General features: G+C 38.7%; 1 protein-coding gene across 1 annotated transcript; it reads right to left on the bottom strand.

The window, feature by feature from the left end:
• Positions 1-987: 987 nt before the first annotated feature.
• LOC112167720 (transcription repressor OFP4) lies at positions 988-2,625 on the bottom strand. Its single transcript, XM_024304769.2, has one exon. It carries the CDS (start codon positions 2,316-2,318, stop codon positions 1,164-1,166), a length of 1,155 nt encoding a protein of 384 aa, XP_024160537.1. The 5' UTR covers positions 2,319-2,625; the 3' UTR covers positions 988-1,163.
• Between the last annotated feature and the right edge of the window lie 10,450 nt (positions 2,626-13,075).

Below are 13,075 nucleotides of genomic sequence, written 5' to 3'. Positions count from 1 at the left end.
ATTTGTGGTAATGTGAGTCCTATTTTATGTAGTCTTGGGGTTTAATTAGGTTTTATTAATGGTTTTTTATTTATTTTATTTTTTTTATATTTTGGACGACAATGTAACTCCCCACCCCACCCCATCCTTGATGTCAGTGAGATTTGAACTCATGACCTCCACGGTGTTAGTTAGACTAGCTAACCAATAGGCCACAGCTCACTGACAGGTTTTATTAATGGTAATTACGCCACCTACAACCCTTGTTATAAGTTTTTAAATTAATTTGTCAATGTTGTAATTTTGTAATGTTGGTTTAATTATAAGTAATTATTGTAAATGAATGTGGTAATTTTTATTCAAAAAAATTGTAATTTTTATTCAAGTATATGTAAAATCAATGTATGATAAATGTCACAATATCATGGTTTGCCTCTGTTTTTATATATTCTTAGTGATATATTTCTTGTAAAAAGCAGAAGTTTTCGTTCAAATTTTCTTCTTAACTAGTTGTGTTCTTATTAGAAAATTTCGCCATCAAGTCTACATCTTCCATTTTTCTAGTTCCGGTTTTGCTCATGTCCAAAACTATGTTGTAGTAAACGCAATGAAAACACATGGTTACCATTAGTGCAGTACATGGTTATCGGACAAAACTTTCCGCTGGCTTCTGTACCCCTCTACGTACAGGTTCTTATTTGTTGGCTCTACATTACTAGTTCATGGTCTAGTAATAAGTAGACTGGCTTCTTTCCAGAAACAAACTTGGGGGAACAAATTATTCTTTAAAATTATACATACAAGAAACCAAAACAAGAAAGCCCACCACAGACAGAAATACATGCTTATACAATTTGTACCTAATGCCATTTTCATGATGCTCAATTTCAGCTTTTAGAATGTACAAACACTAGGGTTCAAATTTAGTACTAATTAATTTGTATTTCAGGGTTAGCTCAATCAATAAATTAACGGTGAAAATTCATAAAATCGGATCGAAACTTGATCAAAATTAATACTTCATTTGCTCATAAGATGCATTTTTAAATGCCTAACAGAGCAGAGAAACAAGTCATGCAGTCTTTCTAAAGATACAAGAATAAGATGAACCTAGAATTGAGAAAAGAAAGTAGTCATCATAACTTAAAAAGATTATACAGATATATGCATTTAAATTTGATAACCTAAGAATCTGAGATTTTGATGTGAGCCATATCGAACCAGATTTGCTCGAAAGCCTTGACAATGAGATCATGGTATTCCCTTGAGTTGAGTGAAAGATAACAAGCAAGAAGGTCCTCCAAATCTTTGGATTCCTTGAGGTTGTTCTCCACAATCATCTCCCTCATCGAGTCCTTGAAGTCCCTCTGTGGGTCAAATGAGGACTTCACAACTGCAAAGCTGTCCGAAATGCCTCTATTCGTTGACACACTCTTTCTAGCACCACAGGGCTGCTGAAGTTTCTTGCTTGCAAGTCTTGGAGAGTTTCCTCGAAGCCTTATGCCGGTTGGAGAAGCAGACGAGTTTCGAACGAAAGGAGTTGTGGTCTTTTGATCCTTCTGTGTCCTACCACTGCTTCTTTCTTCCTTGACTATCTTGACAGAAAGAGACCGGTGTCCTTTTGTTTCCTTCAATTTGGATGGAGTACTTTTTCTTAACTTGGTGGACTCACTGGCCTTATCATGATCATCAAACTTCATTGGCTTTGTCAAGATTCGAGGAAGCTCTAATTCTGAGATCATGTCAAACCCATCATGGACTTTCTTGGGTGAGCCTTCTTTTTTCATGTCAATGATAGAATCAGAAGTCGAAGAACTAACTCTGCAGTTATAAGAGCCAAACTCAGAAGCACACAACTGGTCGCTTTCAAACTCAGATGGAATCAATTCATGAAAGTCATGAGTTTCAGGGGAATTTCTCTCACTTGAAGATGAGCCAAAGTAGTCTGGAGACTCAGGAATTGAGGCATGACAGCTACAATGGCCTGAGGAAACAGAGGAAGAGGTTACTTGTTTTTTAGGTGAAGGCTTGTAAACAGCTTTCCTTCTGCTTCTTTTGGTTGACGACCTTCTGGGTTGTTCTGGAAAATGTACATCCGAGGCTTGGGGGTGTGTAGGTGAGTTGTAGAACTTTTCATCTCTGTTGGGTTGTTGTTCTGTTGTGATGTAGTAGGAGTATCTGGTTTGTGAAAGATGGGTTCTTTGTGGAGGAAATGTAGAGGTTGGTGGTTTTTTCTTGGGAGAAGTAGTGTTGTGTTTTCTGGTTTTGCTCATATCTTTGAGCTTGTAAAACCAGGCATGTGGTATCATATCTGACAATCTGAACCTGTAGTTACCCATCAACGGTGGCACATTGAGTATCTCAAACTCAGTCTCTCACTCTTATGAGTAGGCTAAGGAGTGCAGAAACAGAGTTAAAGAGCTGAAGAGTTAGTCTATGGAAGGTTGGAGTTGGGTCCACTAGTATGAAAATTGTGTTTTTAGTTCTTCATTATTATCACCAACATAAATAAGCAACATGAGGCTAATTAATACCTTTGTTTAGCATAATCTAGTTAGTCTAGTACTGCCAATTTATTTCTTCCAATTTCTAGCCCAACTTCTGCATAGAGCGGTCGGAATCTCCGCCGGCTCTGCATGTCTTGATTTACTCATTGTATGAGTTGTGGGATGGTTAGTGTGACTTGAGGTATGTTTTTTTTTTCGTTTTTAGTGTATACCAACTTCAAGGTTGCTCAAATGTGCTAATCAAATAAAAATTTATCCTTAATTAGTACTTGAGCTCAATTGATTTTTCCTCTCTATTTCCTTCTTTTGTACTTTCTATTATCTTCTTTCATGTACTTTAATAGCTTGAAGGTAAAATGTCAAATGAGTTTCCAATGGAATCAAATTTGCATAGTAAAGCTAGCTGTTACAAGGGAACAATATTTTGTGATTGTTTGGTACCAACTTAAGCTTGAAGGCTTCCCATTCTGTTTCGTATAAATATTACATCTGACATCGGATTAGCTGTGCCAGAACTAATGAAGCAAATTAGAGCTCGAGTTATTTGATGCTTTATATGCTTTGTTGTCCCTTGAAGGATTTCAAAGCTCTTATCTTATGTGGATCCTCCTGCTTTTGTTTACCTAAAGCAGCTTACATTAATCATGATTTTTAGTAACAGCCAAGACCCATTTGTCTGCTAAGTGCTGTTTTTTCCCCCATAAATCCATGCTTTACAAATGATGATATTCCATGCCTTTTTCCAAGTGTCTTAATTTCTACAAGCCCCACCTGTTCTCAAGGCAAAGCTAGAAAAATCATCATTTGTCTACAAATTCATAGTTCATAATTCATAGATTAGGAATTCAATAACAAAACTCAGAGGTGGCAAATGACCCTTGAATTTGCCATACAACCACTATTAGACACACTTTTGTAACAGTATTATTATATAGAGTAAATTGTTCCCTTTGTTATTTTTTGTTTCATTTGTTATACAGATACACATAACCGTGACAAATGAGAGATTAACATTGATTTATCAAAATATAGGAACTTATTAGATACCAATATCAGTATGTATATGAGAAAAGATAAAGTTAAATAAAATAAAAATATATAAAACTGATAGATCACACTCTTAGCCGCATGTTTTGTTTGCACAGTGTTATGATAATTGTGGCTTTTAAAATTTTTCACTGAAATTTGTATCAATACTTAAATTTTTATCTAATATAATTTTTTTTAATAAATATAAACATACCCTATTTAATATGCTGTTAACCCCAAAAGATATATACTAGAAATATTTATTAGAGATATATTTTTTTTTTATAAATGAGAAAACAAAAGGAGAGAAGATGTATAATTGCTTTAGGTTTCTTAGCTTTTGATAAGGATAGTGGGTTATTTAGTCTCTCTCCTTTGCACAAGTATTCTCTCTACAATTAAAGTTATTCTCTCAAGCACTTAAGAAGCATTTCTGTCACTCTTCAGGTTGAATTTGAAAGCCTAATTTGCTGCAGGTTGAATTTGAAAGCCTAATTTGCTACAATCTTCTTCGCCACCAGGTACTAGAACTATTTAATTCCAATATTGAATCTTTTTTCTTGAGATATAAGAAATACTCATAATTGATCTTAACCGAATTATTTTCTACAGATTAGATTGAGCTTTAGCGGCATTAGATCGGCATGCATGGTCATCCATGGTTGGTTGGCTTTTTGTTATTATGATTTCCTTCTTCCTTATTTATTTCATATTTCGTGACCTTATGAGTTGGTTGACTTCTTTCTTCTTTAAATCTATTTCAATAGGCCATGATGATGGGTGGATAGTTAAGCAAGAAAATAGCTGAAAAGAGAGAAAGAGAGATATATGCAAAGATAAATGGAGAAAGAAATAATTGCCAAAGAAAGAGAGGATTTTGATGGCAATTAGACATGGCCGTAATAAGTAAAAAAAGAAATAATTGACTTCGAAGAAAGAAAGTATAAATCAAAAATAAATATCGTATAAATAAAATTTATAGATAATAAAATAAAATATTTGATAAATATAAACGAGGAGTGAAAAAAAAATAATCGCAAAATAATAAAATAGAAAAAAGGAGGAGGGACCTTCATGAGATGAGGTCTTAGGACCCAAACACTCCACGTCTCGGCTTCCATAACTTCACGACTGTGCCTGGTAACCTACAATCTTTTGTTGACGTGGGTACTTTTAGAATAGATATCAAATTCTTCTCTTACCAAGACTACTTGGGCATCAATATGTTGCTAAGGATAATATTTGTGTAAGAACTGCAGGATCGGTTAGCTATGCTCTAAAGAAGATCGGTTAGCTATCCTATAACCTACATACGTACGATATATAATTAATTAATTCACTTTTTAGCAAAGGTTAGAGCCAATGACGTACGGGCTACGGCACTCACGGGAGTAATTGAGCTAGACGACTAATGCTCTGATAAACGAACATCTTTAGGTTAGAGTACGTGCCATTACTAACGCATTGATTAACATCTTCAATTACTGTGGTAAAGTTTTAAGGGATCAGAACATAACAAACAAATAAGGCTCTAGCTAGCTGGCTTTACAATTATTAACACTAACATGTGTAAGTAAATTATTAGGATTGATTTTTGTTGCAAAATTGAAGTTCGGATCTGACTCCTCTAAAATTTGGAGCCGTGAGTTACCTAAATTTCATAATCAAATAGTTAAATTACCCCCTAACTTTTCTCATGACTGCCGATTTACCCCCTGACATTTCAATTTTGATTATTTACATCCTCACTTTTCTAAATGTTGTCACTTTACACCCTATAATTAAATTTTAGACTTTCCATCCAATTTCTCCGTTAACTTGGTTAGCATGTAAGAGGTCTTTTCGTCTCTGCAATTGTCACCCAAAAAAAGTATGTTGCTATTTGTACCAAACAAAAATCTTAGTACACCCCGGCCAACTATAAATTTATTGTCTCTATCTTCCAATATTACCCTCATATATTAATAAATCAAGAAAAAAAATATGTAAAACTACTTTGTATGCTATCGACCAAATATTAATTAAGCTATCAGTTGCAAGCTAACGACCGATCTTGAAATAAACGGAGTGAAGAAGAAGAAGAAGAGATGGACAAGGAAGAAGTGACCAAGGGCAAGTTTTTTTTTTTCCGTCTTTTAATGAAGAACAGTTTTGTATATTTTTTTTAATTTCTTTAACGATGTGTTGGTTTGTATAATTTTTTTTTGGGTGATAGTTGAAAAGACGAAAAAGCCCCTCACGTACTAACCAAGTTAACGGAAAATTGGATGGAAAGTCTAAAAAATAACGATAGGGTGTAAATCGGCAACAATTAGAAAAGTGAGGGTATAGATAATCAAAATTGAAATGTCATGGAGTAAATCGGCAGCCATGGGAAAAGCCAGGAGGTAATTTGACTATTTTGCCTTTAGAGATTTTGTCCATTTATTTTAATTCTAGTAATTTTTTTCTCACTTACCCTTTTAAGTTTTTTTAATTTATCCTTACCCATAAAGAAAGACTCTAACAATATATATATATATATATTTTGAAATAAGGGTTCATTGCATCAGATGATTAGCCAATAAGTCAGAGTCTAAATATACTTAAAGACAGAAAAATGGCGGGGAAACAACCAAACTCCTATCTAATTAATGTAAATGATCCTTGACCAAAAACCCCAAAATGAGCCAAAGTTATCTCACTTACCCCAACAAAAGATTTTTATTCTCACTTACCATATTTGAAGTAAAATGAAATTTTTGCCCTCAGCCTAATTGGAAGCCATGCTCCTCTATCTCTCCTCTCTCTCTCCGGCACGAGCAACACACACACACTCTCTCTCTCTCTCTCTCTCTCTCTCTCTCTCTCTCCTCTCTCTCTCTCTCTCTCTCTCTCTCTCTCTCTCTCTCTCTCTCTCTCTCTCTCTCTCTCTCTCTCTCTCTCTCTCTCTCTCTCTCTCTCTCTCTCTCTCCCCCCCTCCCTCCCTCCCTCCCTCGTCGACAAGGAAAACCATATAAACAAGCCTTCAAATCCCTCCCCTACTAGTCCTCCAACGACTTCGACCCTCCCTCCCTCGCCGACAAGGAAAACCATATAAACAAGCCTTCAAATCCCTCCCCTACTAGTCCTCCAACGACTTCGACCTCTACATCTCCTCCGATCCTGATTTCCCGCCGGCCCAGTTCGTCACCGTCCATGAAGAAGACGATGAAGACTTTGACGACGAAGACGACATCTTTTCCCAGTACCATTCCACAATCCACACCGAGCGGAACCACAATGATACGAGCAAAAAGTGCAACAATATTATTGAGTATATGCCTCATTTTAGCTTTGTTTCTCTCTTAGTTTTGTGTTTTGAGTCATTGAGTCGTTTTCAGAGTCTTGTAGAGTGTTTGGCGTGAAATAAGCGGAAAATGAAAAATTCTAGTTGGATTAGGATTCCTCACCATTGACCTTTTCGCGGTCTTTACATTTTAATTCTCTTTTATTTTCTCTAAAAAAATATGATATTCTCCTGCTTGTTGTAGGAAACCTTGCCTAGTGGAACTCTTGGAAACAACAATTATGGAATCAAAAAATAAAGCATTTAAGACGTTTGACCAAGCAATGAAGAAGGAAAATAAAGGAGAAAGAATTTTTCAGTTGGGGAATAAAGGAGAAAGATGTTTCAACTGGAAAATAAATAAAGGAGAAAAATGTTTCAACTGAAAAAAAATAATAAGAGAAAGACATTTCAGCTTGTTAAGAGACCCCATTATGAGAGGAATTAAGGCCATAAAGGAGACGTTTCAGCTGGAAAATTAAAGGAATTATGATGCAATCCCATCCGTCCAAATGATGAAGGGTATGATCAACAAAAGCCAACCAATGCTCCCCTATAAATAGGCAACATCCAGACCAGAATTATCATCGCTTCCTGGCCGATCACTTACTTACCTATCACTTCCTGACCACGATCACTTCCTGGCCTATCACTTCTTGGCCGATCGCTTCCTGAACAAGATCGCTTCCTGACCAAAAACCATTCCAAGATTGCCCAATTCACTCCTCAAACCTCCATCTCCTACAAGACCGTGACCACCATCCATCCATCAATCTACAAAGCTTTAAGGCGTTGAGTCAAGGACGCTCCACCACCATAGTAGAGACGAGTTCATCACCTTGTTGCCAAGCCGCTGAGGAAAGCTTCAAAGTGTAACTATGACTCTACTTACAATTTTTGCTTTTGTTTTGTGTGTTTGGATTTGCGAGTTGTGTAATTGGAGACATGAAATTTTCAGAATATTTTTATTAATATTTTTGAGATTTTCAGTTTATTATTGAGTTGATTTCGAGAATTCTTTGATGATGCATGTTACAATCTTGTGCCCTTTTACGTGTGTAGGTAATTTTCAGAGTTAGGTTCATAAGTTTGCATGTTACTCGTTGTTAGCTGCCGCACGCACGAAGGAGGAAAAAAACTGATAGTGAGTGTGCTCTCTCCCAGCCGAATGTAGCTGACTTTTCCGCCGCTACGTTCCGACCCGGGAGAGGATGGTGTCTCTGAGTAGTGGAGGGGTCTCAAGCCAGCAGCGTGGCTCTGGGAGGGTGGATGGGTCTTCGTTTCTGGTTTGGGCGGATCGTTTTCGATCTGTCTCTATCGGATCCAGGCGATGACATTGGAGGTGCAGCGACGGAACTTGGAGTTCCGGCGGTGGTTTCTAATGTCATCGACCCTGCTTTTTGGGCTGTGGCTGATCAGATCTAAACAAGGAGGTGCCGATCCCGAAAGGGATCTGTCGTGGTCTCAGCTTTGGACCTGTTTGAGGTCGTCCGCTTGATGCAAGGGCTGTTTGTGGCGTGTCAGGGCGGTGCAGCGGCGGAGGAATTCAGCGAGGTGCAGTTTTGATGCGTGGAGACGGCGTGGTGGCGTTGGGGCTAGCTGGTAGCATGAGGGTTTGTCTGCCGCGCTTGCCCTTTGCTGGGGGTGGTGGTCTTTGGGCTAGGCCTATGTTCTTGAGCCTCTGGTGTTGATTTGTGTACTGTTTTTTAGTTATTTGCTGTTTGGTTTTGGTGGTTTTGTTAGTTAGGAATAAGTCCCTCCTCTTGTGAGTGAGGGTTTAGGTGTTTCTGGAGAGTGTCGATGCCATTGTTTGGTGTCTTGGTCGTTTTGGTGGGTCTGGTCTTTTGGCGGTGCTTTCTGGTTATCAGCGTAATGGTGAATCACCCTTACACGTGGTCAGGCTGTTTTGGGACGCAGTGTCCGAACGGGTGGAAACAGTTCATCTTAATGTTGGTGGCGGGGTTGTATCGTTGTACATAGGTCTGGTGATAGGTTAATTTGGGTGGGGTTGAGTTTTTTTGGCTCATGTAAGTCCCTCTCGTTGAAGGTCTGGAATTTTGTAACCTGTTTGGTTATTAATAGATTTATTCTCTAAAAAAAAAAAAAAAGTTTGCATGTTAGAATAACGGTGAGAGTTCTTGTGTGTTTGTTTAATTTGCCAAGAGTAATTGTTATTTGTTGAGACACTAAGTTAAACAAATAGTAATTAGTTCTAACGAGTGGTAAAAATCATGCTTTAACGATTAAACAATTTTGGAAATTACATGTTAAATTCTATGTGTAATGGTTAATTTGCACGTGTGAGTTGATTCGAGGGTTAGATAATAATACTACTAGTTAAGAGAATTACGCTAAGTGTTTTTGAAAATTAGTAGTATTAGGCTTGGTAAGGACTTTTCCGATCCAAGTCTACATTAGAATGAATCAGATAAATGGATTGATCCGCTGAGGCTTTTCATTTGGGCTCTTATTTAGGCATTTAAGATGGGCACGTTTTTGTAGCATGTTGAAATGAATTTTCTATTTTTACACTTAGTAATTTCCGTGTGGTATTGGTCTAGGTTAGGGAAGTCGATCATTGTATATAGGTTTATTTGTTTTGTTTTTATTTTAAGTATATTAGGATCCAAATTTCAAAACCTCCCATTTTATTCTTTTATTTGTTAATTGACTTTTTGTGTCGGTGTACCATACAATCCCCGGACTGAACGATCCATGTTTATCCTATACTGACAACTACATTTTGCAGGGTTAAATTGTGAGGCTATTTTAGCCGCATCACTCGACGACGTCGTTTTGGAGCCCAATTCCATTTCCAACACCGACGACTTTGACTTCGGACTGCGAGAACCAGGTCAATTTAGTCATGGATATGTTCCAACAGCGCGTCGAGTAGTCTCAAGTAACAACCAGTTCCGTTTTGGTCTCCGGTGACTCCGATTTTGGGGTTGTGGAGGGGAATTGCGACATGGATGATGGGTTGGATCTGGATTTGAGTTTAGGGTTAGGGTTAGGGTTAGATTTTAGAAATTGTTTTGATGATCCTGATGAAGATGACTTCTTCGTGGGAAGGAGGGTTTTCGGATAGGAATCCGGTGAGGCGACGTCTTCTGTAGGTAGGGTGGAGCCGTTTGAGAGCTAGCGATGGCTTGCTTGGCGGATGGAATCCACTATCAGCGTTGGCCCTAGCGGTTAACTGCGCTGGCGGCTTGGCGGTGTGTCAATGTTGACGCTGGGCTTGAGTTTTTACGGCTGGCTTTGAACTTACCTTGTCTAGCTGTCGGCGCTAGAGGTTAACGCTGGTGTTTGCCGCTGACGATGATTGATCGATTGGAGCGCCTACCGCTGATTATGATTGGAGAGTGGGAAGTTGTCCACATTAGATCTTTGGGTGTCCAGAGTAATTTGGCACCCCCAAATGCTTTTTTTTTTTTTTTCAATTGGCGTTGACCATCCTTGTATTGTTGTTGACTAGCCCTTACTTACGTTGACCAGCCCTCATTTGATGTTGACCGAGCGTTGAATTGACTCTAACGGGCCAAAGTTCATGGTACATGACGAAGCCTTAAGTGTTGGCTTCCCACAGACGACGCCATTGTTAATGTTAGTGACCGAGGGGGTCTAATTAACATAAAGAATGAGAGAGAGAAAGAAAGAGTGAGACACAAGAAATATAGTGGTTCGTCTCCCACCTTAGCGGGAGACTACATCCACTTGAATATTGTACTATGTATGTTTGGGCCTTGAGGCCCAAAGGGGATTACATGAGTTGTAATGGGATGTTGAGTAAGTGGGAAGGAGTCTCCTTTTATAGGGGAGAGAGGCTTCTTCCTCTACAAGTTCTTCAATGTAGGACAAGAAGTCCCATTCTAGTCTAGAAATACATATTATGGAAGCAACTTGGCAAGGCCGGGAAGGTGGCTTTCCGGCGAGGTATTGGCCGCTTCCAACTACAGTGGCGTAGCTTGGACATCGGGCTACGGGATGCATGTCTCGGTTGGGCCCCACCATGGCTTGTGGGCCCCCCAAAGAGGGTGTTACTTATGCTTGGTGACATAGAAAACAGCCTTGCTAGTAGAGGTATCTACAACTACTTAGCCACTGATTTAGGGCACATGTATATAAATAAATATCTATTGTAAATATTTTTGTGTGTGTGTGGGTGGGTGGGGCCATGAATTTTGTGAAATATTTCTTCCTTTTAACAAAAAAAAAAATAGTATTTACAAAAAATGTCATTTTTTTTAAGACAAGTATTTAAAAAAAAAATGTCACTAAGGTCTTAGCCTTGTGGCATGGATTAAAGTACTGTAGAGAATTGGGACTGAGGAATGTGGCAGTTTATGGTGATACACTTAATGTGCTTAATGGACTGAATTCTTCTGGATGGGACCTTAGTGATATTGGAGGATTTTTGGATGCAGTAAGTTTGATATAGTTTCTTGGAAACATGTGAAGAAACGCTCTAATTTGGTGGCTCATAAATTGGCAAGATCAGCTTTGTTATTAGTGCAAGCTATGTTTTGTAAAGAAGTAGGATCTTCTTGGCTCCATGATTTAATTATGGCACATTTACTTATTTGTAATGGAAATAATCATGAATCGGAGACAACTGAAATGTGAGAAAAAAGGAATCGGTATTAATTCCAGAGGAGTTTATTCCTAAACCCATCTCCCCCCTTCGTAATTAAATTCTTGAGTATTCAGGAATCGATTCCTTATAAGGAGATGAGACCTACACCCATTCTGATTCCTTCATGTGTTAGTAAACGTAGGAATACTTTTACCCTGAATCATTCAAATTCCTTTATGTGTTAGTAAATGGAGAAATAAATTTACCCCGTAATCATTCCCTCCCAGTCCAAGTAAGTAAACATGCCATTAATGTTATGTAATGTCACTAACTCTGTGGGGATTCTCAGTTGGAGAACAATTTGTCCCCGTATGGATGTATTCATAACTCAACACTCTTCGATCCATAAGAAAAAGGTAATGAATTTTTTTTTTTAAAACCACACATTGACTAAGGAAAAGAAAACACAAACCAAGATAAGCCTGCAAACAAGCTATAAACACTACCACAGTAAAGAAAAGCCCAACAAAGAAACTGAAAAATCTAGACCCATAAAAGCCCCAAAGCATAGCAAAGGGTCCTTGACCCAAAGCACCAAAATAGACTAAAACTATCTCACTTACCCCAGCAACAAAATTATATTCCCACTATCACAATTTAAGATAAAATGACAGTTTTACCCTCAATGTAATTAATGAATTACAAATACCCCTCCTTCCTATCTCTTTCTCTCTCTCTCTCACTCCTCCCTCACCGGCAATTTCTTCTGCCTCCTCTCTCTCTCTCTCTCTCTCTCTCTCTCTCTCTCTCTCTCTCTCTCTCTCTCTCTCTCTCTCTCTCTCTCTCTCTCTCTCACACGCCAACGCATGGCCTTCAGCTCCGGTCTCTGGTCTAGATGGCCGGCGGCGAGACGAGGCTGACGATGACATCGACAGAGGTGGTACATCGGCGATGGTGCAGATCCAATCAACGACCTCAAACTCCGCTTCGTCGTTTCGCTACAAAACGACGCCGAACAGGTCAGTGACGATGGCCTGCTATTTATGGTCGACGAGCTTCACAAGCACCGAGTCGAGGAGCTCCGGCTCGATGTCCGCCATCACGACATTTCAATCGTGTAAAAACTCGACGTCCCTCTTTAGATTGAGATATGACTGTGAGACTTCTTCATTTCAATGGTCTTGGAGATCTAAGTGTGTGTGTGTGTGTGTGTGTGTGTTGTATGTGTCTCTTGTGTGTTACAAGTCGTTGGAGCTGAAGGTGAAGAGGATGGAGGAGGAGGACAGAGACTGGAGCTTGAAGGCAGCGGAGGCGGAGCAGTACAGTTAGCAAGGAACACTTGTCCTGGAACCGGCTAATTTTGTCCTTTAGGCCTTTGGTTTTTTTTTTTTGGTCTGAGTCCCTGGAGGCCTAGAATGTCTATTTTTCATAACAAACCACCTCCTTCTAATCATGGTACTAATGAACGATAAAAGTCAATACAAGTCACCTAGGAGGTGAATCTTCATATCCAACAAAACTAGGTCACCTACTAAATTTTTATTAAGGACAATAAACGTCTATTGCCGCCCAATAGACGTCCGATAAAAGTCTATTGGGGGCAATAGACGTCTACTGGGGGCAATAGACATTTTGAATTGATGTAATCTCCTTTTTTTTTTTTTTTTTTTTTTTTTTTTT

The sequence above is a fragment of the Rosa chinensis genome, chromosome 5, assembly GCF_002994745.2.
Source record: "Rosa chinensis cultivar Old Blush chromosome 5, RchiOBHm-V2, whole genome shotgun sequence".
NCBI classification, from domain to species: domain Eukaryota; kingdom Viridiplantae; phylum Streptophyta; class Magnoliopsida; order Rosales; family Rosaceae; genus Rosa; species Rosa chinensis.
This window is presented reverse-complemented; position numbering and strand designations above follow the sequence as displayed.